The sequence below is a fragment of the Aulostomus chinensis genome, chromosome 19 (assembly GCF_037954235.1).
Source record: "Aulostomus chinensis isolate RoL2024-O1b breed Wild chromosome 19, RoL_Achi_v1.0, whole genome shotgun sequence".
Lineage (NCBI taxonomy): Eukaryota > Metazoa > Chordata > Actinopteri > Syngnathiformes > Aulostomidae > Aulostomus > Aulostomus chinensis.
Genome location: NC_141338.1, coordinates 26,001,560 through 26,029,325, shown reverse-complemented (window position 1 = coordinate 26,029,325; position 27,766 = coordinate 26,001,560). Strand labels below are relative to the sequence as shown.

Genomic DNA, 27,766 nt, shown 5'->3' with positions numbered 1-27,766 from the left:
TTTCCTAAAACGTCTCATTCACTTCACTGCTGTACTCATCGGCTCCATTTGTTGGCTCATTTTTCACATCGGTCAAACAAATCAAAACAACGCACTCGTCCAGAAGACTGATGAATGTTTTATTCAAATTACAAAACAGGAACATCAGCTATTCTTTGATAAAAACACAACTACAGAGCTGAGCTATTCAAGTAAATAAAACATTCACCGGAAGAAATTATATTGTTTTTAAAAATCTATGACATTTAATCACAGTATTCAATTTGTCATACTCACGATGAAGAGCAACTGCACATTTTAAAGCCAGCTTGTAATAAAATGTCTAGTGTGCACTGACACAGGATGCTGAGGTTTAAAAAAACTGAAGAAATCCAAACTGAAAACAGGTTGAAACAGAATCCAGGATTTCAGCAGACTGCTGCTGGGTGGGCTGGTCACATTCCCACAGTTGTTTTAACTCTTACAACTCCACGGACATCTTGGAAATGTATCATTTTAACCACCAGTTTAAATGCTTCCTTTGCCTCAGTAAAGTCTGACACCAGGGTGAAAACATTTAATAAGAGCACATTCGGGGCAGACCGCTACCTGCTGCTGCTCAGGACAAGGGCTGTTTATCCCCACCTTCTTAAAAACATGTTGTATATTCATATGTGTGAGGAGGAGGTGCGGAGGGAGGGGGACCCTGTTCAGAACCGGCATCCAGATGCATCCTGAATAATTCCGGCACAAGTGGACCACTCGGAGTTCACATGGATGTAATGAGACAACTTTCTCAGGTGGTCCACATTCCTTTAGCATCACAAATGTGTCCTGGGCCACACTGGAGGAAAGTCTCAACTGAAGTCCTGCACTGAAGACTTGGAAAAGCACAGGCATAAATTAGCAACAGCTTTAGTTTGTCAAGAACACGCCAAGCAACTGGCCCGGTCTGTACGGCTTTGACCTCGGTTTCTTCTAAATGGACGGCCGGATCCATGTGGATGACGGTGAGTTGCCCAGCAGATGCTGACCTGCATGACCGTGTCATTCAGACCAAGGGGCTGCACGTGTGAGCGTGCACCTTACTGCCAGGTCTGAACAGGGCCAACCAGACGGCTCATCCTTACAGGAAGTAGGGAGTAGTTGTCCGAGGAGGTATGACGCGCTCGGAGTCGGGCACAGCACGGAACAGCTTCGGCTCTCGTCTGTTCACGTCTTTGAAGACCATAATTGAAGCAATGTTGCCGCAGCGGTAGCAGTAGTTGGGTGCCGACCACACCGTCACCAGCTTCTCATCAAACATGAACTTGTAGCCTTCATGAACCAGCTGGTGTGCACGGCAGATGAGCTTCAGATTGTTGATGTGAACAAACTACGACCAAAGGAGGAAGGTGAATATGACTTTCACACTAATCAAGCTTTCCTTTCAGTGGTTACGTCTGTGCTCTAGTCGTACAAACAGAAAACATTTTGTTACTAGATTAAAAGGCAGTTTAGTTTGCGTGAAAAAATATTTACCTCATTAGTGACCTTGGAGCCAAAGAGCCAGCCTGCACCTCGGGGACTGATACCCCAGGTGTCCACATCCTCTGGATCAGACCACACCAGGTCACAGAAGGCCCCCTTGTGAGGAATCTCTTGGTTGCGTTCAATAGTGCGGATTTGGTCCAAAGTCTTGATATCAGGTGAAAGACCACCATGGACACACAGGACCTGCTCATCTATCAACTGCAAATTCAAGATTAGACACAAGATCGGTTTATCAGAATGAAATCTTCCTCTGATGTGACACCCGAGAGCCACCCCTCTGATCTTCACACGTAACGCTCCATTTACGACTCGACCGGCGGGAGCCAGGTTGAGATGATGAGCCGAAGGCAGAGCGTTTGTTCCAGGAGAGCTCAGTATAGCCGAGGCTCCCCTGTAAACAGCTCCAGTTACAGTAAGTACAGCACTGCAGCTCCCTGAGGCTTCAGCAGCCTCCTGGGTAGGAACTCTCTCAGCCCCCACAACACAAACAAGTTCTTCTACTCCCCCCTCACCTCTTCACTGTTTCTAAAACATCACAACAACATAACAGGCCTATAATCTGATCCAAATTTAGAGCAAAAATTATGGAGTATATAATGAAACGCACAGATCAATAACTGGATACTCGTGGGGGCCAACATGCAGAAAAATCTTTGTTGTGTTGGCGAGAAGTGTGTTGACATGAAGTGTGTGTAGCGTCTCCTCAATATCAACTACATCACTGTGCCGGAGACAAATTCTCCCATGGTGCTGGTGGAGTTACGGTCTGGGGGTCATAGGTCACAGACACAGCTGCACGATGATCAGCCAAGGAAACAAGCACACAGTCTGCCACCAGGATGAGGTTCTGAGTCTCATCGACATGATGTTAGCATATGGAAAGACAGATCGGCCTCCAGCCTCCTTGCAAAGACAGCAGTTTCTGGAGGCCCTGTTCTCCAGTTGGTCGCTTATCACTCAGCATGTCCACACATAGAACATCTATGGGATGTCCTGGATCAGCAGGGAGGTTCTGAGTTCTTCTGTTCTTTTGCACCCACAGCTCTCAAGGAGGAATGAGACTAGGCTCAAACAAGGACCTCACTGTGAGATCCTATTACTATAAATACTCCTATATGTACTCAAGTACTATTCTACATTGTGCACTGTTGCAAAAAAAAAAAGAGAAACAAGTTCTCATTCAGATTTTGCAGCTTTAATGTCAGTGAATTGTCGCTTTGGCAGATTTTCTGTTCTACAAGTTAAAAAATATGAACCAGCCAAATAGACCATTCTGATATAAACAATATGAGATGATGATGATGGTGAATTAACTTACCGCCGCCACAGTCAGCATGTCAAACACTTTGGTGCAATACCGCCAAGCATTTGCATTTCCATATTTAGTTTGGCACTCATCTGAAAATAAGCAGAACACATGAGAAAGTTGTTTGATAAGCTCATGAGATGTAAAACCGCCATATTCATTCACATGAGCAGGTCAAGCGAGGGACGCGTCACCCACCGTAGAAGCCGTACACTTGTGTAATTTGCCTGCTCTCATGGTTTCCTCGTAGGAGTGTGATGCGATCCGGCCACTTTGCTTTTAAAGCTAGTAGGTGTGTGAATGTCTCCAGGCTATAATACCCTCGGTCTACAAAATCCCCCTTGAGGAAGAAAAAAAAAAATCATAGAGCCAGAACAAGTCAAAAAGAAGTCAAGAGGTCTTTGTACAGAATGACAAACAGATCTACGAGTGTCTGTTCAAAGAGTCTAACTGCTTCATGTCTGGGGTTCTTCCTCCAAGTCAAAGCAAGAAAGTTAGCTTGATGCCAGTTTGGGTGACTCTCTTTAGGGTAAAAGTTCAACTGAGTGATTTGAGCGGCAGCTAATTTCTGCATGGAGCTGTTGGCCTCACGCGTCCATGCTGCTGCGCCGGCTAAATGAGGGATTCATGGATGGATACATCTAGATATATAGAGATATAGATAGATAGCTAGAGATATAGATAGATAGCTAGAGATATAGATAGATAGCTAGAGATATAGATAGATAGATACAGATATAGATAGATATATAGAGATATAGATACAGATAGTTATAGACACAAATATAGATAGCTAGAGATATAGATAGTTAGATGGATTCAGATATAGATAGATATAGGTAGATAGAGATATAGATATATATCAATAGATCGATAGATAGATATAGATAGACACAAATATGGATAGATACAAATATAGATATAGATAGAGATATAGATATATAGATACAGATAGATAGATAGAGATATAGATAGATAGATAGATATATATATATATATAGATAGATACATGGATAGATACAGACATATATATATATATATATATATATATATATATATATATATATATGGTTACAGATATAGAGATATCGGTAGATATAGATATACATATAGATAGATAGATATATATATAAAGAGAAATATATATATATATATATATATATATATAGATATATAGATATATATATAGATAGATAGATAGATATAAAGAGAGATAGATGGATGATATATACATATATATCTATATATAAAGATATATATATATAGATTATATATATATATCGAGAGAGGTATATATAGATACACACACACATATATATATACGGTATATATGAAGACAGCGATAGATATAGATAGATATGGATATATAGATAGATAGATAAATAGATATACAGAGATATACACACATACATACATATATACATACATACTTTCATACACACATAAATGTTATTAAACCATACATAGATGTAGAACATAGCTTTAAAATGATAATTGTTTCTTCATACGTGAAAGCCTGGCATGTTAGGGACGATGAGAATTTTCAAGACAATATAAAAGAACTTTTATGTCCAACCATGGCACAAAATATGTAACTGACGAGAAGCCTCTGAATTATTAGGGTGAATCATGATCTATATTCAAAATATTCTATTCTGCAGGAACTTAAGAAAACGCACTTACCATGAAAATGTAATTAGTGTCTGGAACTTGGCCTCCAGTTCTGAAGAGCTCACAGAGATCATAAAACTACAACATCAAGTAGAGCACAGTTGTTCTCAGTATAATAAATTGCTTTTGTTTTTTATTCAGAAACTAGACGATGATTGCTCAGAAATGCAAAAGTATTAGAAATTAGATAAAAATACAGGATGGGAATTTCATGTTTATCCCTGCGACGACATATTTAAAGAGTTCTTAAGAATTTCATTCAGGTGCAAGATAAGCAGATATGTGCTTCTGGTGGGATGAGTTCTACATTTCAGCACAGCGTAAACATTTCATTGTGTGATTTTTTTTAAGTAAATTGTGGGAAAGTTAAATCAACATGTCGCTGCCAATGAGGCTACACCATCATTTGCGGCGAGACCGGAAGAAGAACGCGGTTACCCCTACCTGACCGTGGATGTCTCCACAAACAGTAACTGGAGTAGAGACAGGCTGGACATTCGATTCCTCCAACAGCAAATCACAAACATAATCACATAATCTCTGGGGAAGAAACATGGCAAGAGTTAGAAATCAAAGTCATTCTGAGAGAGAATCTCACTGAGCCCAACCAACAGGTAACAACTAATCTTTTATTTAACCTTTATTTTACCAGGTAGTCACTTGAGATCAGGTGATCTCTTTCCCGAGCGAGACCTGGCCAATCTGACGAGGAGGTGAGAAGTTGACCATGTCCCATCCCTAGAGACACAGAACCCCCAAACTCTGGAGGGGAAAACACTCCCATTCAAGATAAAACCAAAAGTTGGAGGGTGGGATACGTTGCCAAACTGCAGTAATTTCAGTTTATATTCTGTGGAATATAATACATGACTACCAAACATTAAGTTTAAATTTGTTGTCTAATATTTCCATTCCCTGCGGCATTCAAAAAGGGAGAGAAATGGAATGCCACAAAAAACAAGTTAACTCCAACTCATTCGTCTGGAGATGAAGCTGAGTGCACATCACCACCTCAAATAATGTGAGGGGAGCTGTAAAATATATTGTTATTTAAAGGTTAATTATGTGCCAAAATACTGTTTTAAATTAGCAGTGTGGTGCTGCAGAGGCATCTTGCCTCAAAAAGTATTTCTGTTTCTCACAGATCCAAACAAAATCTACATTATCAGTCCACGTTTTTAAAAAAGGGAAAATAAGAATAATGTAACAAAAATTCTCTGCAAATCATGTCACAACTGCAATATCAGTAAAGACTGAATACTTTTATTAAACAATCCTGCACCCCAAAATTGGATTATCAAATATCACATCAAATTTATTCAGAATTTTCTGAAAATCTTCCCCTTGTAATTCATTCATTCAGTTCTTTCCAGTTTTCAAATACAGCTAATTTACTGATGACCTAAAAAAGAACTGGATAATTGCCAAATACATGAATACATCATGAGCGTCGGTTACAGATTAATTACGAGAGGAATACAAATATTAAAGATGAAAGCTTTGATTGCCTGGAGGAGATGCTGGCTCCTCGGATGTCAGGTGGTGAGCTGCCGAGACTCACACAACCTGCAGCTCAACATCTGTCCATGTCCCGATGGAGCCACGAAGCTTCAGAAGGGCTCCGAGAGGTTCCCTACCTAACCCTTAACCCGACAGGTGCGAAGCCCCCTGAACTGGCCCTGCCCGGAGGCTGGCCCTGTCCGACACAAGCTAACAGCAAACAAACTCAGCCTCGTCTTGTACTACAGACGCGGCACGAGTCAAAGCAAAGTGCAGTAATGGAGACGTCCCTTCCCGTGTGCGGGATGTTCGCGGACCCGCGGGACGACGACAACACCCGGGCAGGTTTCATGTTTCCCCTGCTAATGGGAGCAAGCCTGTCCGGTATTAACGGAGTCTCCTGACGTTCCACACTCACGTACGGGCCGAACAGCTCCACGGTCTGAGCTGCGACTGAACCAACGCGCTCTTTCGGTTGGTGACGAGGTTAGCAACCTAAGCTCCGTTAGGCCATGCGCCTCCACTCGCTTGTACAAACCTCAGTCTGAAGTTACGTTCGGTTCAGGTGAACTCACCTTCAGGTCGTTTTCAGGCAGATATTTACAGTGTCTTGCTATTTCGACGTACTTATCCAGGTCTAAAGGCGCCATGGCCAGAACCCTAAGACTAAAATATTGCTAACACGGTTAGCAATATGTTTCTTTTCCTGTTCACCCCAGCTTCCTCGGCGCTGTTGAAAACGTCACATCCGGTGGTTTATTTCAAAATAAAACGCGTTGCATCGTTTTACTGTTGATGGCAGGCAATTTCAAGGTTTGACGGCTGAGTGCCTTTTAAGTGATTTAAACTACTTCATCGTGACCAGACAGAATTTCATTCAAGATATCTTTAAAAATGTCATTCTGTCCTGTCTTAACTAGAAAGGATTAAATTTTAGACGTCTGCAACTCTGGTTTTGGATTGTTAGGAGGGCTGGCCTTGGTTGTGTGTGCAGAGTACACTGGTAAAGCTCCATGTTGTGGAGTCAGTTGATGTTGTCATGCAGCCTCAACACCACCCAGTCATTAGCTGGTCTGCCTTACAACACCAAAGTGCAGTGTCTGCAATAATGCAGAACTCAGAAAAACAGCTTTGTGTCTCGTTCTCACCAGGCCTCGGCCTCCCTCACTCCGCTTGGTGTCCAGTCTCAGGGTGCTGGACTTGGGGTGGGAGTTGTGTTGTGAGGCGCTCCAGCAGTACTGATCATCTTCACTCTCTTTGGTACCTTCTGACTGCACTAATCGAGTCTGAATGACATTCCAATGTCTGCTGTAGGTCCTGGTGGTGTGGATCAGTGAGTCAATGGCTCATTCATTCCCTGCCTACAGATGGATGGCATCATGTAGAGGAGGTGACTGATTGCTGCCCACTTCAGAACCAGAATCTGCTCTTAGCGATGATCCAGCTGATGTAGACCAGCAGCAGGGAGATACTGAGGTAGATACCGCAACGTACTGCATCACCTTGGTATATGTCACGCTTTGAGTTGTTCTCCAGAACCCAATGAGTTCTTCAGACCCCATTCTCAAGTCATTGCACTTGTGTTACCCAGTACTGGAGGGTGGGGATGACGATACCTCCCTGCTGACCTGCCGTGTCCCGGCTCTTGTCATAGCATCCATGAAATCAAATGTGGAGTGCCCCAAGGCTCCATTTTCAGCCCTGTACTTTTTAACTTATGCATGCTCCCACTGGGAAATGTCATCAGGGGCCATGGTATCAATTTCCACAGCTATGACACACAGCTGTACATGTCCATGTCTCCTGATGACACAGGGCCGATGGACGCCCTTCTTCAACGTGTTTTAGATATCAAATCTTGGATGGCAGAAAACTTCCTACAGCTCAACCAGGACAAGACTGAGGTTTTAACGATCCTGAGGCTCAGAGGGAGAAACATTGATCAAAACTGCAAACACTGTCCTTAAATCCATCCACTCAAGATGGGCATCTTTGACTCTGAGCTCAATTTCCAGACATTTAACACATAACAAAAATAGGATTTTATCATTTAAAGAACATAGCCAGAGTTTCTCTCATGCTAACACAGAGACGCTAATGCACGTTTTCATCTCTGGTCATAATGAAAACCACGACGCTCTGCTTTCTGGTCCTCCAAAAAGAAACATGTCAGGTTGACAACTCAGAGAACACAGCAGCAGTGAGGAGGACCAGAGGGCGGCAGCCTCAGGCCCACCACCCACAGCAGCTCCCTGCCTGTCTGAGGGTGGACTGCGGAATAGAATAGAAAAAAGTTATTGGTCTCAGAGGGAAATTTTGTCACAGTACAGTTCATTCACTTAAAATGATCCATTGTTTTAAAGAATAAACTAAAGATAAAATACAAATATGATAAAAAGATTAAAAAGTAAAATTCTGGATATGGCTCAAGTAACACTCTTTTGAGCATGTAAAGCACTTTGTGCTAAATTTTTAAAGGATGAAAAGCGCTTTATAAATAGAATTTATTATTATCGTTTTTAGTAGTAGTAGAATGGCACGTTTGTTATACCTCATCAGTCTCTAGCTGTGACAGAAGTTACCATTTGCGTACTGTGAACCGCAGCTTTTTGCCTTCGCACGGCCGTGGGTCTCTCACTGCTTCTGCCTGATGCCGTCCACCCTCCAGTCAAGAACCCGCACGCTGGCTCAGTTTTACGTTCCAGTGCTTTCTAACCCGAGTAAATGGGAAATCAGAGCCACCGACAGACGGACGAGTCCACGTCAGCGACTCGCAGCAGTGCAGGTTATCAGCTGCGGAATGAGGGGCGTGCGGGCTGCCAGTGTGATTTAATTCCAATGTCATGATGAAAAATGAAGAACTGCACAACAGGATGAGGAAAATAAAATCTTACTGTCGTTTGTGACAAGTCCTAACAGCCAGGTCGATGTTGATGCGAGCGCATCGTTGCGCATCTGGAAGGGAAGGGGTTAACCCAGGAGAGCGGTTAAGCTCCCGGCGCCGGTGGTTAGGGTCACTTGGCGGGGAAGACATGCGGGGCTCTAAGGTTCCACTCTCCTCTGCTCCGCACAGGCGCTCCGGCGGCGCAATCATGCGGACTGCAGTGCTTTGCGTCAGTTTCTTGCTTGTGCACCTTCTTGTCTACGTTCACTCAGCGCCGGTCGGTGAGCGGAGGACCGGCGGCAGGTACGAGCAGCGGCAGGTGAGTGGAACTCGGGGACGCTGATTCCTGGAGAGCGACAGAGGTCAGTGCTGTGTAAAACATTGTGAAGACGTGGTGGAGCTCCAGAGCGATGGGCAGAGGATGTCGGTGCTCGGTGGGTTCATCCCTTCAACTCGTGTCACTGACACCGGGCTCGGGTCAGCGCTCCAGACGGGTGGGCAATAAGAACATAAAATGAATGAAGGGTGAAGATGTAGGAATGCAGCAACAGGAAGTACAAATATGATAAAAAAAAAAACGAATGTCTGTAAATGGTTCTGATCAAAAACGTACCAGGTTTTACAGGTAGCTTTGAAGTTTGTTTGTTCTAACGGTGCCAAGCTGAAAAGGTGATTCAGCTGCTTGACTGAAAACCCTCCTAAAACCAAGACAAACAGGAGGACCAGCAGCTCCACCGATCGAACAGCAATCAGTTCATCCCTGTCCATCTCATGTCTGCCTGCCAGTAGATGTCCATCTTCTCCAGTGAGCAGATTCATGGGCTGACATGTAGAACCTGTAGAACCCGAGGAAGCTTCAGTAGTGGTGCTGAAGGGCCAACAAATGCTTCTTCTCTACTGGCTGTTGCTGGTGAAATAAAAACGCCGGTCATGGAATACAAAATACTGTATGATTTTACATAGTGATGACCCAGCAAAGCTAAGACATCAATCAATCCATATCCGTTCAGTAGCCTGCTAGAAAAAACCTGATCCTGAGCAGCCGAGCTGAACCTGAGCCTGACAGGGTTCCGACTCACGCAGGTGTCGAGCCCCTTTAGATGAGCCAGAGATGAGCGCAGAACACCAGCGATCATCAAGAGAGGAAGGTGCCGAAGGTAATACTGGACTACCAAGATGACAAGATACTGCAAAATGCCACAGCAAAACTTGTTATTTATGTATTTGTTACATCAGACTTTCTCTAAAAGCACCAAACCAGTCCTGTTTCCCAAAACGCTCCCAACGTTCTCCTGATTTTGAGACAAGACAAATGACACAGCCAATATTCGATGCTGAAAATCCCACTCCTGTGGGGAGTTGTGTTCCGCCTGCCATGCATGTTGACGTTCTTCAACGTTAGAACGTTCCAAGCTCTCGTGGGCTCTTCGTTTGCTTGGCGATGAACCGCTCAGGCACAGCTGGGTGTTCGTCTCTGTAGGCCATGTGTGGCCACAGGGTTTTGAACAATGTCAACGCAGAATTTAATGGTTATTTACTCATTTGAATTGTTTTTGGAAGTTTTTGTTTAATTTCCTGGGTGGTTTTCAAAGGCCCCACCCGTGGGTGGGCTCTACCGGTTCTGCAAATGAAGACCACGTCACTGTACATGTTTTATTGCAAAAGTGAAAGGAAAACTTGTATTTGTTGTGTGACAGTCAAAGTGAAGCGAATCTTCAGCTGTTCGGAACCCTTTACAGCGCTGGGAGTCAGACGCAGCGCTGCAAGAAGACTTCAGTGTATTTTGCTGTGAAGCTTTCTGCAGCTTCATGCCAGGCCCATTTTCTCTGTAAGAGTCAACAGCACGAATGAGCGAATAACATTTTGCAGGCAGAGGCACGTCACCTGTGGGGGATAAAAAGTAAAGGGTCAGCTTGTTTGCTGACTCAGGGGAAAAGGAGAAAACCGCTACTGCTCCACGAAAGCTTTTGTTTGAACATTGGTCTCCAGAGTCTCAGCTTCAACAGAACAAACACCGCCATTCAGGTGACCCCTCAGGTTCCAGTGCTTGGGGAGCCATGCTGCTGACAGACTCATCTTCCAGCTCTGACAGCGTGTTGTGGGAGGGCATGAAGCAACGCCACAGTGCACTTATTCACAGTGAATTATTAATGTTCACTTTCCTGGAATGTTACACATGATTTTTATTGGGGCAATGAGAAGTTGCAGCCACAATCGTAATTATGAGGGCAGTTGAGGTGCAGCCTGGTGAGAGACGTTGCCAGAGGGGATCAGCATCACCTCCAAAAGCACTGTACCCTGCAAACACTCCCTCCACTCCACACAATCAGCCAGTTTGTGTCAAAAAACACATCTGCTGATACCTGCTACTTGTTGTGGTTAAATATTGACACGTAACAGACAGCAGTTTTATCTGCCTGTAGAAGATTTGACCTCTTTGGCAGTGAGAAAGGAGTTTAGGAGGCCAGATCAGATTCTGCCAATTATTTCCTGTCAGAGTTCATGATGGTCAGTGGTGTGAGATCAGCATCCCTGACACCCCTTCGTAACACACGCCCTCTATGGCGCTGCAGACACCCTGATGTCATGGCTGAAGTGGGACTTTCCAGACATCTGCTCACCGTGTGTGTCATCCAGCTTTGTGGAGGTTTGAAGAATAGTTTGTGTGCTGTGTGTGGAGGTACATTCTTGCACTGCATGCTCATACCTGCATGTGCACTTTGTATTTACATGTTTGAGTGACAACAAGAAAGACTCCCCGATGTAACAGATACCCCCTATTAAAGAAAACAAGCACAGCCACAATGTCCTGTGGGGACATGTTAGCTCCGTCTCCAGGATTCCCCCCGCAGAGAACAGCTTGGTTTCAGCTCAGAGGACTTCTTTGTGCTTTTCGAGGAACGAGTATCCAGACGCTGTCTGTTCCTCACCTTGGATGCAGGGGCCTGTCATCATGTTCTGATGCTGTGAAGTTCAAGTGTTGCATGACTTTTATACCAGGTTGCAGTGAAGAAGCCACCTAGAGAACAAACAAGTAATAATCTGAAAGCAGCAAGAATAAGAAGGGAAAGTTTTAGTAATCATTGAAGTCTTTCTGTTTGTCCTCTGCACTTTTGATTTTTTTAATGCATATTTCATGTGGCCCGTTGCTGCATCTGTTTTTATGTTTTCATTTTTTATTATGCACTGATGACCACATCAATTTCCCCTTTGTGGACAATCAAAAAGTCCATTAATCATATTTCAAGCAAAAATGTCAAACAATCTTTTCCAGATTTGATGTGCATGAAAACAAGTCACTGATAGAGATGCTGGAATCACTCGAGGCAAAATGTAAACTACATCCAGCATTATAGGCTTGAGTCAAATGAGGCCAAGTTGGACGACAGTCAATACCCTCCAGGCGGCTGACGCCTAAAGTAAGCAGTATGTAAGCCAATGAGGTCAAGTGCAACCAACAGTCAGAGAAGTGAGAATCACCTGATTTCAAGTGTGAACAACACTTTACACAGATGTTGGAGTCTCCTGAGGTCAAGTGGAAAGACTGCGAGTGTGTACACGCCAAAACTGGATCTGCATCCAACAACCAGCCTGATATTCCAAGATTTCACCCCTTAAATGATGACGCTGTCATAGTGGCAACATCAGTTTGTCACTCCTGAAGTCACTCTTCTAAAAAGGAAATTCTCTCCTTTATTAACACAGTTGCTAAAAGACAATTTATCATGCACTGGAATCATGTTCAATTTCATTCATCGATTACTATTTCATACCATATCATCAAGCTAGTTAGCACAGTAGATGCTAACTAGCATCTTCCTACATCGCAGTGTCACCGACGGTGAGCACACCCCTGATATACTGTAAGTTTAAGAACACACATTGTCGCCTTCTTAAAATAATTGCCTAAGTCATTTCTGACAGTTGGGCGGCCCGGTGGAGCAGTGGTTCTCACTGTGGCCCCCCAGCAAGAAGGTTGTGGGTGGAGCCCCGGCTGCAGCACGGGGTCTTTCTGGGTGAGTCTCCATGTTCTCCCTGTTCCTGCTGGGTTCTCTCTGGTACTCCAGCTTCCTCCACAGTCCAAAGACATCAAGAGGGACCAGGTTAATCCAGACTCTAAATTGACCGTCGGTATGAATGTGAGTGTGAATGGTCCTGTGATGGACTGGTAACCTGTCCAGGGGGAACCTCGCCTCTTGCCTGTTGATGCTGGGATAGGCTCCACCCCCCGCGACTCTTAACAGGAATAATTGGAAGACAACGATGGATGGATTTCTGACAATTGTTTTTGCTCAAATCATCTTTATGATTTTTGTCTCCAGTTTTTTGTGATTTCTGAAAAACTTGAATAATGACTTAGGCGATTCTTCTAAGAATGCGGAGACACTCACCAACTGAAGAATCTCACAGCGTAGACAGAGAGACAGAAGCGAGCAGCTCACTCTCAGCACTCACACACCAGTTTGTTCTGTTGGTGAACAGGCTGTCTCAGCATGTCATGTTTTACAAAGAGGCAAACTCTTCTCAGTGGGAAAGGAGTACAAAACAAATCTGTGCTTGTGTTTGCAGGGATGGCCTCGCAGCAGCAGTCATGTAGGTCTAAAGAAGAAGGGACGACAACAACAGGACACACTCAGTAAAGACTACCGTTTGAACCACATACGGCTGCACAGAAATGACACCGAGTTCTGGAACCGGCCTCACTGTGGAGTCCCAGACTATCCCACCTTAACACATGTCAACCTGTCACACAACAACCTCAAGAAGAAGAAGGGAGGACGCAGTACACAGCAACGCAGGAAGAGATATGCGCTCTTCGGGGGGCGCTGGGAAAAGACTGACCTCACTTATAAGTAAGAAAAAGAATCATCAGTTCCTGAGTACAGTGGTTTTTCTTTTTGTTTACTTGGGATTTTAATTATGAATGGACAACTGATTGTAACTGTTGTGATGTCATTTTACAGCAGACCGGAACTTTTTCAAGAATATTAGTGATACAGCTCTTTTGTGGTTCTGTGGTCGATGAAAAATCCAGTGAATCCAGCAGTGATGCGGGAAGTTAGAGTACCAGAGTATTGTCTGTACGGGTATTTATGATACAAGACCCACTGGTTGTGGCATGAACGAGTCTGTTGGTTCTTGATCCACATGCAGGAGGCTTCTACACCAGGTCTCTGCAGTTTGCTGACATGTTTGTTGAGGTTGATGCTGATGTAGATGTTAGGATCTTCCAGGTGGGCTGAGAGTCAAGTCAGGTTTATTTGTGTGTCACCAAACCCCAACCAAAGTTCTGTCCTGACTCTGTCCAAGTAGAGCAGGTCCAGCACCTCCCTCCTTCAATGAACCTCCACCCAACAATTCTCCATCAGCAGCACATCCTGCAACAGCAGCCACCAGAACCTTCCTTTACCAGCAGGAAGGTGGAGCAGATCCAGGATCAGTGGAGAGAGAGTGCAGGAGAGCAGGACAGAGACAAAGACAGAGAATGGAGGAGGACAGAGAGACAGAAGGAAAGAGAGAGACAGAGATGAAGAGGGAGAGAAAGGAGGAGAGACTGATGGACAGAGACAAAGACAGAGAATGGAGGAAGACAGAGAGACAGAAGGAAAGAGAGGGACAGAGATGAAGAGAGAAAGGAGGAGAGACTGATGGACAGAGACAAAGACAGAGAATGGAGGAAGACAGAGAGACAGAGATGAAGAGGGAGAGAAAGGAGGAGAGACTGATGGACAGAGACAAAGACAGAGAATGGAGGAAGACAGAGAGACAGAAGGAAAGAGAGGGACAGAGATGAAGAGAGAAAGGAGGAGAGACTGATGGACAGAGACGAAGACAGAGAATGGAGGAGGACAGAGAGACAGAAGAAAAGAGAGGGACAGAGATAAAGAAGGAGGAGAGACTGATGGACAGAGACAAAGACAGAGAATGGAGGAAGACAGAGAGACAGAAGGAAAGAGAGGGACAGAGATAAATAGAGAGAGAAAGGAGGAGAGACTGATGGACAGATGGGAACGTGAGCAGGTGGAGCTACAGGTGGCAGCTGGAGCCTCTTCAGGTCTGGAGCCTCCTCCAGCAGCACCAGGATCTGGGATGAGGGGAGAAGAAGAGGAGTTGGTAACACGTATGATGACAGGAGGAGGAGAGAGAAGCCCAGTGCATCATGGGAGATCCCCCAGCAGTCTAAGCCTATAGCAGCAGCACCAGGATCTGGGATGAGGGGAGAAGAGGAGGAGTTAGTAACACGTATGAGGACAGGAGGAGGAGAGAGAAGCCCAGTGCATCATGGGAGATCCCCCAGCAGTCTAAGCCTATAGCAGCAGATCTAAGGGCCAGCCTAAGCAGTCCTGACTATAAGCCTGATCAACAAGGAGGTCTTAAGTCTGCCCTTAAACCTAGACAGGGGGTCTGGGTCCTGGACTGAAACTGGGAGACGGTTCCACAGGAGGGGAGCCTGACAGCTGAAGGCTCTGGCTCCATTCGACTGTTAGAACTCTAGGAACCAGCAGGAACCCTGCATCCTGGGAGTGAAGGGTTCTAGCTGGATCATAGGGGACTAGGAGCTCTGGCAGGGATGAAGGAGCCTGACTGTTGAGGACTTTGATGGTAGAAGAAGAATTTTAAATTCTGTTCTGAATCTGACAGGGAGCCATGCAGAGAAGCAGTCCAGGAGAGACCTGGTCTCTGCTACCAGTTCTAGTCAACACATGGCAGCAGTGTTCTGGACCAGCTGGAGAGTCTTTAGGGACTTATTAGTCCAGCCTGGGCGGAGGGAGGTGCAGTAATCCAGCCTGGAAGTGACAAAAGCAGGGACTAGTTTTTCTGCATCTTCTTGAGCCAGGATGTGTCTGATCTTAGCTATGTTACGTAGATGGAAGAAGGCGTCCTGGAGATTTGCTTAATGTGGGCATTAAAGGACAAATCCTGATCAAAGAGAACTCCTAGGTTCCTTACGGTGGTGCTGGGGGCCAGGGTGGTGCCATCCAGGGTACCTGTCTCATCAGATCAGGTGGTCCTCAGGTGTTTGGGCCCAGCACAAAACTTCAGTTTATCAGAGTTTAATAAAGGAAATGATGGGTCCTCCATGTTTTCTGTCCTTCAGACAGGCCTCCAGTTTAGTCAGCTGGTTTGTTCCATGTGGATCATTGATGAGTTCAGCTGTGTGTCGTCTGCATAACAGTGAACATTAATGGAGTGTTTCCTGATCATGTGACCTAGAGGAAGCAGGTACAGGGTGAAGAGGACTGGTCCAAGCACAGACCCTTGTGGAACACCAGAACTGACTGTAGTGGTCTCAGAGGAACCATCATTAACTAGTACCAACTGAGATGGACCTAGTAAATATGACCTGAACCAGTTTAGTGTGGTTCCTTTAATACCAGTGACAGGTTCCAGTCTCTGTAGAAGGATATGGTGGTCAATGGTATCAAAGCTGCACTGAGATCTAATCAGACCAGCACAGAGACCAGTCCCTCATCTGGTACCAGTAGGAGGTCACTGGTACCTTTGACTAGTTCTGTTTCTTTCTCCAGAACCTTGGAGAGAAAAGGAAGATGTGATGTTGGTCTGTAGTTGGTAGAACTTCTGGATCCAGGCTTGTTTTTTGAGGAGGGTTTAATTCCTGCTACTTTAAATGACTGAGGGACGGATCTAGATACCAGCGCCACATTGATCATATCTAAGAGGGAGGGGCTAAAGCCTGATTTATGCTTCTGCATGGTGGCGACGCTGTACCTACGCCGTACCTACACCGTACCTACGCCGTCAACACAGACCCCTACGCCGTAGCCCGACGTGCACCTCCAAAAAAATCCTGACTACGCGTTGCGTCGACGCGTAGTGACGTGAACGTCAACGGACTGTGATTGGTCCGCTCACACGACGTTTCCGGTTCAGCACAACAACACCGCCATTTTTAAAGTTTCTGTGGTGAGAGCAACACGCAAAAATAAAAATGGACCAAGCCGAAGAAAGAGTTATCAAGGAGGTTCGCAAGTATGACCACCTTTACAACTTCCATTGTTGTCTCTGTCTCTGACCCATGTCCTATGACCGGAAGAAAACTAAGGAATTCGACAAGAGTCCCCCAAAACCATACGAAGATAAAGCCACACCCCTCTAGTGGCTTGGCGGTGAATTACAGAGCAACGCGTTCCCTCGACGCAGAACTATAAATGCACAATGACGACGTAGGGGCTACGGCGTAGGTACGGCGTCGCCACGACGCAGAAGCATAAATCAGGCTTTACGAGGGTAGAGAGTCTTGGAGCAGCTTAGTTGGGATGGGGTCTAGGAGACAGGTGGAGGAGGTTTAGAGGAGGACATTATTGAACTGAGCTCATGAAGGCTGATGGGAGAAAAACTATCCAAGTGTGTGTCTGGTCCTCCAGCTGCCTCTAAGGTTCTGGGTTCTAGGGGCCATGTTGTCAGCTGATGGCAGCAGGAGAAGAAGTTTCTCTCTAATAAGGACAATTTTGTCATGAAAGAAGTCCATGAACTCTTTGCTGCTCAGGGAAACAGGACTACTAGGTTCAGTAGAGCTGTGGCTCTCTGCCAGTCTGGCTCCAGGACTGAAGAGGAACCTGGGTTGTTCTTGTGTTCCTCTATTAGTGCCGAATAGTTGGCTGCTCTCGCTATACGAAGGGCTTTCTTATAACGGAGGAGGAAGAGCAACAATTAAACACACAAGGTCGCTGCTGCTGAGTTTTTTCAAATGGCTGTTGAGTCGCACTCATCTCTCATCAAAACTCTTACCCAATCAGCGCCCTGCTATGTGTTTACGTCACATTTTCGTCCCCACTCGGCTCGGAGAGGAGCAGGGACCAAAATTGTAATGGTTAGCACCGTGTTAGGGCCCGTGGAAATGGGGCCAATCCGACCCAACCCCACCTGACCCAGCCGAAGTGAACCAGTGGAGCTATAAATGCAGTACCAGACTGTGGTTATCAACATCCTCATGAATATTGAAGTCTCCTCCAATCATGACTTGATCTGATTTAGAACTAAACTGATAGAAACTCTGAGAATTCAGATCAGAATTCAGAGTCAGGACCAGGAGGACGGGACACAATGATAAATAAAAGAGGCAGTAGAGTTTCCAGGCTGGAGGAGACAAACTGAGAATCAGGCTTTCAGATGAATGAAAACTTCTTCTGGGTTTGGGATTTATTACTAGGCAGCACGGTGGAGCAGTGGTCCTCACTGTGGCCCCCCAGCAAGAGGGTTGTGGGTGGAGCCCCGGCTGGAGTACGGGGTCTTTCTGGGTGGAGTCTCCATGTTCTCCCTGTTCCTGCTGGGTTCTCTCTGGTACTCCAGCTTCCTCCACAGTCCAAAGACATCAAGAGGGGACCAGGTTAATCCAGACTCTAAATTGACCGTAGGCGTGGCTGGGAGAGCCAATGGTTGTCTGTCTCTATGAGTTGGCCCTGCCATGGACTGGTGACCTGTCCAGGGGGAAGGCTGCTGGGATAAGCTCCACCCCCACCACCCTGATCAGGAGAGGATGGAGAAGATGGAGGGATGGATGGTTAGAGTGATGGATGGATGGATGGATGGATGATGGATGGATGGATGGGTGGATTGATGTTTAGAGAGATGGATGGATGGATTGATGGATGGTTAGAGAGATGGATGGATGGATGGATGAATGGATGATGGATGGATGGCTAGAGAGATTGATGGATGGTTAGAGAGATGGATGGATGGATGGATGGTTAGAGAGATGGATGGATGGATGGTTAGAGAGATGGATGGATGGATGGATGGATGGATGGTTAGAGAGATGGATGGATGGATGGATGGTTAGAGAGATAGATGAATGGATGTTAGAGAGATGGATGGATGGATGGTTACAGAGATGGATGGATGGATGATGGATGGATGGTTAGAGAGATGGATGGATGGATGGTTACAGAGATGGATGGATGGATGGATGGTTAGAGAGATGGATGGATGGATGGATGGTTAGAGAGATAGATGAATGGATGTTAGAGAGATGGATGGATGGATGGTTACAGAGATGGATGGATGGATGGATGGATGGATGGTTAGAGAGATGGATGGATGGATGGTTACAGAGATGGATGGATGGATGGATGGATGGATGGATGGATGGTTAGAGAGATGGATGGATGGATGGATGGTTAGAGAGATAGATGAATGGATGTTAGAGAGATGGATGGATGGATGGTTAGAGAGATGGATGGATGGATGGTTAGAGAGATGGATGGATGGATGGATGGATGGATGTTAGAGAGATGGATGGATGGATGGATGGATTGATGGTTAGAGAGATGGATGGATGGATGGTTAGAGAGATGGATGGATGGATGTGGGTGATTAATTTAGCCATGATGTCAACAATTTGTCAGCAGCTCCAATTATTGTATGAAATGTGTATCTTTTGTGATACTTTCTGATATTTTAATGTTTGTCATGTGATTATTAGGCTGCAAATACTGTACAAAAGTAAGTGTGTCATTTTTATGATTTTCAGACTGCTGTGATCGAACAGTAAATCTTTATCAGAAGGTTAAGTGTAGATTCATCAGTTACAGGACACAGGTTTCTTTACAAGTGTTCTCTAATGCAACACAATGGTGTGTGTCCAATAGGATTGTGCGTTTCCCTTGGCAGATGAGTGAGAGCAACGTGCGACATGTGGTTCAGGAGGCATTTGGCGTGTGGGGTGCAGTGACTCCTCTGACCTTCAGAGAGGTTACCACTGAGAAGCCCGACATCATTATTGACTTCACCAGGTAAGAAAGCCTCAAAGACACCGCAACACTTCCGTGTGCTGCATGCCTGTGCGTGTCAGCTGTAAGTTCTGAGGAGGTTTGGGAGGAGAAACACCACGGGGATGTAGTTCACACTGGGTCAAAGACAAAAAAAAAAAAGAACGCACCCGTGACACTCAGCAACGACACTTCAAAGTTTGATAGAAATCAAATGATTATCAGCACTGTTATTTGAAACTTCATTTCCTGCTTTAAAAAACAAAAATCACAAGCTTTCTCAGGTCTCTCTGGATTTCAACAACACAAACATGTCAGGAAAACCACCGACCAGAACGTCGGAGCTCACCCAGACAAGTACGGTGAGGTGCTTCACAAGAGCAAAGTAAACGAAAGACCAATCTGTCATGGGGTGTTAGAAGCGTGTGACTGAATGTTCATCAGCTACAGATTAGAGATTGTTTAGCATCAGTGATGACCCTAAGAAAGACGGTGCTGCAGGTCTGAGTGGGGGAGCAGAACTCGCCAGAACATCTGGAGGTCGCTGTTTTCATACCAGACCATACCACATTTCATACCAGGGGTTCATTTCCTATTTTTGAGTGAATGAGACGATCGTAAAACTGACTTGAAGAGTAAAATACATGTCAGCTGGTACAGGAAGGAGACATGATGGTTGCAGTCATGTCTGCGCCCAACAACGATATTACTGGGACGAAGACTGGACACTGAACACCCCTGACACTCAGCTGCCACATTTATCATCTACACTTCGCCCTGATCTTCTTTTTGTAATTTAGTTTATGAGACTTCAGTGTCAGAACTCTCTTGCATCACAGTGTCTGCCCTCGTTGTGCTTTCATAACGTCTCGACCAAGCCCTTCTCTCGATCTCGTGACGTGTTGGTTTCATAACACCAGTTAGGGGCTGTGTAAAAGTGATCACCCTGTACACTCACTGATTCTAGTACAGCATGCTAATTCAAACAAGTAACACAGAACTTTATCAGAATCACTTCATCTCCACTTTTCAGGAAAACATTCCTTTCCTTGACATCTCAAAATAAGAAAACATTACACACCTCTAGTTGTTTTTATTATTATTATTTGAATGGTCAACTTCTGATGTGTGTGTTTTTTTTTAAACATTTTCACCTAAGCCCCAGATTCCAAGTAATTCAATGAAATATAAATAGGATCATTGGCTGATGTATCGGCTGATGTATTAGATGGAGCCCGATCTAAAGCTGCATGCTACTACCTGCCGTGAACTGGAAGCCTCTGAAGCTGGGAGATCTGGACTGCAGCACAGAAGGCCTTGAAGCTGCAAACCCTTAAGAATGGAACAAAAATGCTCATGGATGGAGGGTGACTGTAGGCTGGAGTCCCTCAGCCCTGGCTGATGCCTGCAGGCCCGCTAGAGTTCCCACAGTGGGTGGTGATGGTGGACTGTTAAAGAGCAGGCTGGGAAGATGAGAAGGTTGGAGCCATCATGTGAAGGACCACAGTAGATGGGCTGGAAAAGACTTCAAATGAAGGACGTGGGACCATGTTGTCTGGAGGTGGGCTCACCTGCTCCAAGCAGGCACATAGCAGGCTAGTAGACGCGGTACGGTCTTCTTTAAAAGTCAACACAGTAGACGAGTATCGCTGCGCTGGAAACCAGCTACCAGTCTAGCTCAGTGGATTTCTCTGCGAATTTATTGCATCAAAATAATCCAGACATCATTGTATATATATATGTGTGTGTGTGTGTGTGTGTGTATGTATATATATACACACACACACACACACACACACACACACACACACACACACACACATTCAGTTCAATTTAAATATCCTTGAAACCTTCTTCCCCCACGGCACAACCTCAGGTAAACCCACCAATACCAGCCTATTCTGCTGCCTGTATTTGTGTCTGGTTGGCAGTACAACACAACATCTGACAAACAGGCTTTACATGACTTTGGCATTACTTGGCTGTGCTGTAACGAGGCAATTCAACTGTATAAGATGCAAAAGAGGAAGTCTACAAAATAAAATCTTGCATCTGATGAGGCTGAATTCCACTCGTGGACATAGGAAGCTGGCCTTTGTGGGTGATGCTGTTGTGAAAGCCAGTGACACACCTGGAATCATGGGAGTGTCAGGTGATGCCTTCTAATAGCTGCCTCAACGGTGCAATGAAAAAAAGTTTGAATGTCTTACTTGGATTTCCGACGTAGCCTAGCATAGCGTGATTATATTTCCTACCATATGAATTCTGAAGGTACTGGCATGGGGACAGCTTACCATTCGATGGTCCAGGAGGAATCCTGGCCCACGCCTATTTCCCCCGCACACACAGAGAGGGAGAGGTCCACTTTGACTACGATGAGGACTGGACGGTGGGCAACAGCATAGGCGAGTACAATTCCAGTATGTAGTGTTCAACAGAGAGTGTTTTGGAAAACATGTTTTAAAAGGTACCTTTTTGAAAGTGCAACTTGCACATGAGGTTGCTCAATAACTGAAGTTGATGTTCCTGTCTCTCCATCTGCTGTTGTCCTGGTTAGGCACCGATCTCCTCCTAGTGGCAGCCCATGAGTTTGGCCATGTGCTGGGCCTGCAGCATTCTCTGGAGCCAGACGCTCTGATGTGTCCGTTCTACAGTGCCAACTACCCGCTGCAGCTCAGCGAGGACGACAAGAGGGGCATCCAGTATCTCTACGGTCCCCCTCGCCACGCGCCTCCCCAGATGACCGAAACCAATGAGATCGACACCGGAAGGGTGAGACACTAACAGAGGGACCATGCTTCCAGATTTGGAGTCTTACGGTGCTCTGTGTGTTGTTGTTGTGGCCCAGCTGGACGCCTGCAGAACGAACTTTGACGCCGTGTCCATGATCAGAGGAGAGCTGTTCTTCTTTAAAGCTCAGTATGTGTGGCGTATCCGTGAAGGGCAGCTACAAGCAGGCTACCCAGCTGTGGCCTCACGCCACTGGAGAGGCATTCCTGACCACATAGACGCTGCGTATGAAGACAAGTCTGGCAACATCTGGTTCTTCCAAGGTGGGTCATCACAAGTGACTACAGGCTGACGTGTGAGGAAATGTTCATGTGACAAATGCTAAAGAGTGAGTGACTGAAAGAAGACGTGATTGCGTGAACGTGTGATTTGATGTGAAAATGTCAAAGTTATGGATGATGGACAGAAAAAGGTTGTTTTTCTGCATTCTAAACAACTGCATGTTAAAGTGTTCAATATGATGTCATTTCGATGTTTTTCTTACTGTCATACACACATCAATGAAGCAAAAAAATATTAAACAGCAATACGGCTACAACGGCTCTCCCTGAATTTAAACGCAATTCAAAAGTGAAAAAGTGCAGCACCTGAGGCTCAGTCCACATGTTGTCTCCACTGAGCACATCAACAGTTAGCAGCTGTCATATTAGTGCACGCACACTGGCGTGCGTACAAAGTCAGTCTGTTGTGGTGTAGTTAGTAGCCTGTTAGCTCCACGGTAGCACTGGTAACGCTGCTACGATGCTAGCCTCATGCTGGGTCAGGTGCTGGTATCCCTTTTACAGATCCAGGGCTGTGGATGAAGCCTGCCGCCTCCTCGCAGCACACACACAACGGCCAGCTCGTGGACTGAGGAACTGGATTACAACCACAGACTCCTCCATTTACAGAACTGTTACTTTTATTTCCCTCAGACTAGATGTTTTATTCTGGTTTAGGAACCAGGGCAAACAAGGACCAAGTATTGTTTTCTGTTTTGATGTTGCCACGGTGACAGGTGGCAGCTACTGGGTGTTTGATGCTGAGAGGAAGGTAACGGGACCAGACTCCATGCGCCAGCTGGGACTTCCTGTAACAGATATCCAAGCAGCTGTGAAGTGGGACGAGGACGGCGAGGAGAAAGTCTTCCTCTTCAAGTCTGCTTCATTCTGGCGCTTCAGTCCTCTGGAGAATCGGGTTGATGATGTCCGCCCAGGGAGCATGCACGAGTGGAGGGGAGTGCCCCGGCACATTGATGCAGGCTTTCGAGACAAACATGGTGAGAAGCAGCATCTGAGGAAACGTGTATGCTTATGTTACTTTTCCTTTTCTCTTTCCTCGTGACAGGAAAAAACCTGCAGACCCGCCAGTGCGTCAGTAACTGCCTCCTCTCCTCCTCTGACAGGTTACGCCAACCTCCTGAGTGGGATGGTCTACTGGAAGTTTGATCCTGTGGGGTTGAAGGTCCTAGAAGGATACCCCCGCAGAATTGGCATGGATTTCTTCGGCTGCGTTGACTTCTAAACCTCATATAGTACATTCTGACATTTTGGAAATACACATTGACACACTGAGCGAGTTTAAAACGTTTCCCTCCTGAAAATCCTGGTCTCACTCAACACTGAAGTCTATGGGGCACTTGGAGATTTTTGCTGTCATGGAGCAAAATGTGTAAGTTTGTCTGCTTGGATAGCTGGAGTGTGAGGAACAGCACCCATTTGTCTACATTCTGGTAAACAATCGCTTGTGGTGGCTCAGACAAGTTAAACATGTCAAAAAATGCGGTCAAATGATCGATGATGATTCAGATTCGAACTCCAGGTAATGTTCCTTCCCAGTGCTCCACCCTTCCACCAAGTCTCATTCCATTCAGTTGATTTTACAGAACGCTCCTGACAGATGGCTCGACCAACAAACAGCCCCGAAAACATGACCTTCTTCTTGGACTTTAGGAGTTAATGTATCTACTACTTTGGTCTTGGATCAACTACATACAAACAAATATATTAAGCAAATGTTGGCATGTTTATACACCAACCAGAGATCACGGACACCAAATTTGCCTTCTAAACAACAGTTTTTTGCAGTGTGATGCTCCTGCTAGCGTTTAGCCGGTGCTTGAGCCTGAGAGCAGCCTCACACTCCTGTTCCACCTGTAAATGTCATTGTTCACCTCCATTCTTCAGCAGAAGCCCATCAGAGGTGACTTGATATCTATCAAGTCACCTCTGATGGTGTCTGTATCAGGTGTGTGTCATGAAATAGGAGCCTTCCAGCCACTTGGTAGCAAACATTCAGCTCTACTGGCCCACAGACCTCGATCGTGCTGGCACCTCTGCTCCCTCTGCCTGCTTCTTAGTTGTGTGGTTCTTGTGTGGCCACCTCAGCATGTGGTTTTGATGTGTTTGCTTCTTGTGCATACATACCCAATGTAACACTGGTGGTCCCGTGGTGAACCTCATTCCACAACACTTGGGAGTGATGCACTGGCGACTGATGCTAGTGGGGTTTTTGCCTCCTTGCTAGTTGGTCCGATGGTCATGAGTCTGAGTCAAATGGCAGTTAGGTTAAACCCTAGCCCGCGGATGAAGGTGAGGTTGAGCAGGGACCTGCAAGTAGTGCTGTGCACTGAGTGAAGCAGAAGAGACGCAGCAGCGACAGACCAGTCATGATTTTAGCGTCCTTGCTGGTGCGCCCGCCTCCCAGAAGCACATGTTGAAGCATGGCAAAATCTTTCTCCTCACAGACAGAAGAGCAAGCAGAGAGTGACTCTCTGGATTCTGGGAGGTAAATCGTTCCCAAAAATACTACATTAGTCAGAAAACTGTAGTTATGAAGCCACCCAGTCTAGTGGGCCCTGTTGAGGTCCAGCATTCACGTGTGTCCAGTCCCAAGTTGACAGATCGAAGTTCTGGTTTGAATGCACTGAGGAGGTGACGACACTCCTTCAACCCGGGCCTCACTGAAGGACGAATGACCTGACGTGTGAGCAGAAGCACGGCTCACGTGCCATCTAACTGCAACTTGTCATTAGACTTCTGGTCATTTTGAAAAATCCAGAGAGTTACGAGGGTGTTAAAAATGTTGCCTGGAATACGTCGAGAAGTAGAACTGCTGTTTTGATTTTCTCCCCTTTATTTTCCTGTTTCATGAGATGCACTTTAGGTGTTAAGTCACACACTCCAGGCTCACGTGGGATGGCATCCCTCAGGGCACGTTAATGTCCAGATTCTTGTTATCCTTATACTGACCTGCCATGGCAATTAATTGCGTTGCAGTTTTTTTCAATTCGGCAAATTCGATTGGAGAAGTTTAACTGACACTCAACAATGAGAACCAATTTTGTGTCAATGTCCTGATGGGACCATCATCCCCTGGTTTCTCTGAATCAACGTCTGATTTGTGTTATATCAGTTATACCTAAGGTGCTACAACTGTTGTTTTTGTCATAATTACTATGTTTTTATTGGAAAAACACAAAGGTGCATCATCCTCAGAAAGCTCAGAAGAAAATATCTTCAAATGGACTTTTGCTGACAATGTTTTTGTTTTAATCTGCTGTGACCCTAAATCCTGCTTTAGTCCAAATGAGAGCGAGGAGATGGACTTGGTTAGATTTGTACTGATGTTACATTTGTGTGAGACACGTTTCTGTTTCCAGTCAGTGCAGGACACTGATGACGGCTTCGACCAGTCTGGATCAGCTGGGTCATGTAATGTGTGTGTGTGTGTGTGTGTGTGTACATATATATGTACACACACATGTACAGTGGGTTCGGAAAGTATTCAGACCCCTCTACTTTTTTCACATTTTGTTATGTTGCAGCTTTATGCTAAAATCACCCTTTACTGTGACACATTCAATTTACATCTGATGCCTTCCATGTCTCTTGATCATTTTGAGATGTTTCTACACCCTAATCGGGGCCCACCTGTGGTAAATTGCCCTGATTGGACATGATTTGGAAAGGCACACACCTGTCTTTATAAGGTCTCCCAGCTGACAATGGAGATCAGAGCAAAAACCAAGTCATGAGATCAAAGGAACTGCCTGCAGAGCTCAGAGACAGGATTGAGAATTTCTGCTGCATTGAAGGTTCCCAAGAGCACAGTGGCCTCCATAATTCTTAAAGAAGTTTGTAACAACCAGGACTCCTCTGAGAGCCGGCTGCCCAGCCTAACTGAGCGATCACGGAGGAGGGCCTTGTTGAGAGAGGTGACCAAGAACCCGATGGTCACTCTGGCTGAGCTCCTGGGATCCTGTGTGGAGATGGGAGAAACTTCCAGAAGGACAACCATCACTGTATCACTCCACCAGTTTGGGCTTAATGGCAGAGTGGCCAGACAGAAGCCTCTCCTCAGTGAAAGACACAGGAAAGCCTGCTTGGAGTTTACTAGAAAGCACCTAAAGGACTCTGAGACCATGAGAAACAAGATTCTCTTGTCTGATGAAACCAAGCTTGGACAGTTTGGCCTTAATTCTAAGCGTCATGTCTGGAGGAAACCTGGCACAGCTCATCACCTGCCACATACCATCCCAACGGTGAAGCATGGTGGGGGCAGCATCATGCTGTGGGGCTGCTTTTCTGCAGCAGGGACTGGGAGACTGGTCAGGGTTGAGGGAAAGCTGAACAAAGCACAGAGATATACTTCATGAAAACCTGATCCAGAGTGGTGAGGACCTCAGACTGGGCCGACCATTCACCCTCCAACAGGACAATGACCCAAAGCACACAGCCAAGACACTGAGGAGTGGCAGAGGGAGAACTCTGAGAATGTACTTGAGTGGCCCAGCCAGAGCCCTGACTTGAACCCAATCGCACATCTCTGGAGAGACCTGACGATGACTGCCTACTGACAGTCTCCATGCCACCTGCTAGAGCTTAGGAGAGTCTGCAGAGAAGAATGGCAGAAAATCCCCAAATCCAGGTGAGCAAGTCTTGTCATGTCACACTGAAGAAGACTGGAGGCTGGAATCGCTGCCAAAGGTGCTTCAACTCAGTCCTGAGTAAAGGGTCTGAATACTTAGGAGATTGGGACATTCCAGTTTTTCTATAAATTTGCAAAAATCTCTAAAATTCTGGTTTCAAATTGTCATTATGGGGTATTGAGAGCAGATTGATGGGGGAAAAATGAGTTTAAATGACTTTAGCATAAAGCTGCACCATAACAAAATGTGACAAAAGTGAAAGGGTCTGAAAACTTTCCGAACCCACTATGTGTAAATATGTGTATGTGTACGTACATATACTCTGAATGATGCATCTGTATATTAACTTGTCTGTCAGCGTCTAAGCGAGTCTGTTTTTTGGTTCATAATAAAACTTCAACGCAGTGATGAACAGACGTTCAAAGCAGTCTGAATGTAACTTTGTGTTGCCAGTGCTTCATCTC

General features: G+C 45.6%; 2 protein-coding genes and 1 long non-coding RNA gene across 3 annotated transcripts; 1 reads left to right on the top strand and 2 right to left on the bottom strand.

The window, feature by feature from the left end:
- Positions 1-98: 98 nt before the first annotated feature.
- Positions 99-6,756, bottom strand: LOC147244492 (serine/threonine-protein phosphatase 6 catalytic subunit-like). The gene is made up of 7 exons (XM_086188517.1): positions 6,565-6,756; positions 4,934-5,029; positions 4,502-4,567; positions 3,017-3,158; positions 2,831-2,910; positions 1,501-1,710; positions 99-1,354 (listed from the first exon to the last, which is right to left on the bottom strand). The coding sequence occupies exons 1-7, from the start codon at positions 6,637-6,639 to the stop codon at positions 1,106-1,108; spliced, it is 918 nt and encodes a 305-aa protein (XP_086044643.1). The 5' UTR covers positions 6,640-6,756; the 3' UTR covers positions 99-1,105.
- Positions 6,757-7,086: 330 nt separating this feature from the next.
- LOC147244491 (uncharacterized) lies at positions 7,087-12,447 on the bottom strand. The gene is made up of 3 exons (XR_015110500.1): positions 12,354-12,447; positions 11,804-11,892; positions 7,087-9,780 (listed from the first exon to the last, which is right to left on the bottom strand). It is a non-coding gene; the product is annotated as an uncharacterized LOC147244491 (long non-coding RNA).
- Positions 8,843-26,596, top strand: LOC147244490 (stromelysin-3-like). The gene is made up of 8 exons (XM_086188516.1): positions 8,843-9,192; positions 13,443-13,726; positions 19,484-19,627; positions 21,875-22,008; positions 22,161-22,375; positions 22,452-22,656; positions 23,391-23,651; positions 23,778-26,596. Exons 1-8 carry the CDS (start codon positions 8,917-8,919, stop codon positions 23,894-23,896), a joined length of 1,638 nt encoding a protein of 545 aa, XP_086044642.1. The 5' UTR covers positions 8,843-8,916; the 3' UTR covers positions 23,897-26,596.
- Positions 26,597-27,766: the final 1,170 nt, after the last annotated feature.

Bases quoted from the DNA above. Each gene is read 5' to 3' on its own strand.
- LOC147244490 (XM_086188516.1), top strand. From the start codon at position 8,917: ATGTTGATGCGAGCGCATCGTTGCGCATCTGGAAGGGAAGGGGTTAAC. The intron at 13,727-19,483 runs GTAAGAAAAAGA...TGTGTCCAATAG, and splicing joins AAGACTGACCTCACTTATAA to GATTGTGCGTTTCCCTTGGC. The intron at 22,376-22,451 runs GTGAGACACTAA...GTTGTGGCCCAG, and splicing joins ATGAGATCGACACCGGAAGG to CTGGACGCCTGCAGAACGAA.
- LOC147244492 (XM_086188517.1), bottom strand. From the start codon at position 6,639: ATGGCGCCTTTAGACCTGGATAAGTACGTCGAAATAGCAAGACACTGT. The intron at 3,159-4,501 runs GTAAGTGCGTTT...TTCTTCCTCAAG, and splicing joins ACACTAATTACATTTTCATG to GGGGATTTTGTAGACCGAGG. The intron at 1,711-2,830 runs GTAAGTTAATTC...TTGAATTTGCAG, and splicing joins ACATGCTGACTGTGGCGGCG to TTGATAGATGAGCAGGTCCT.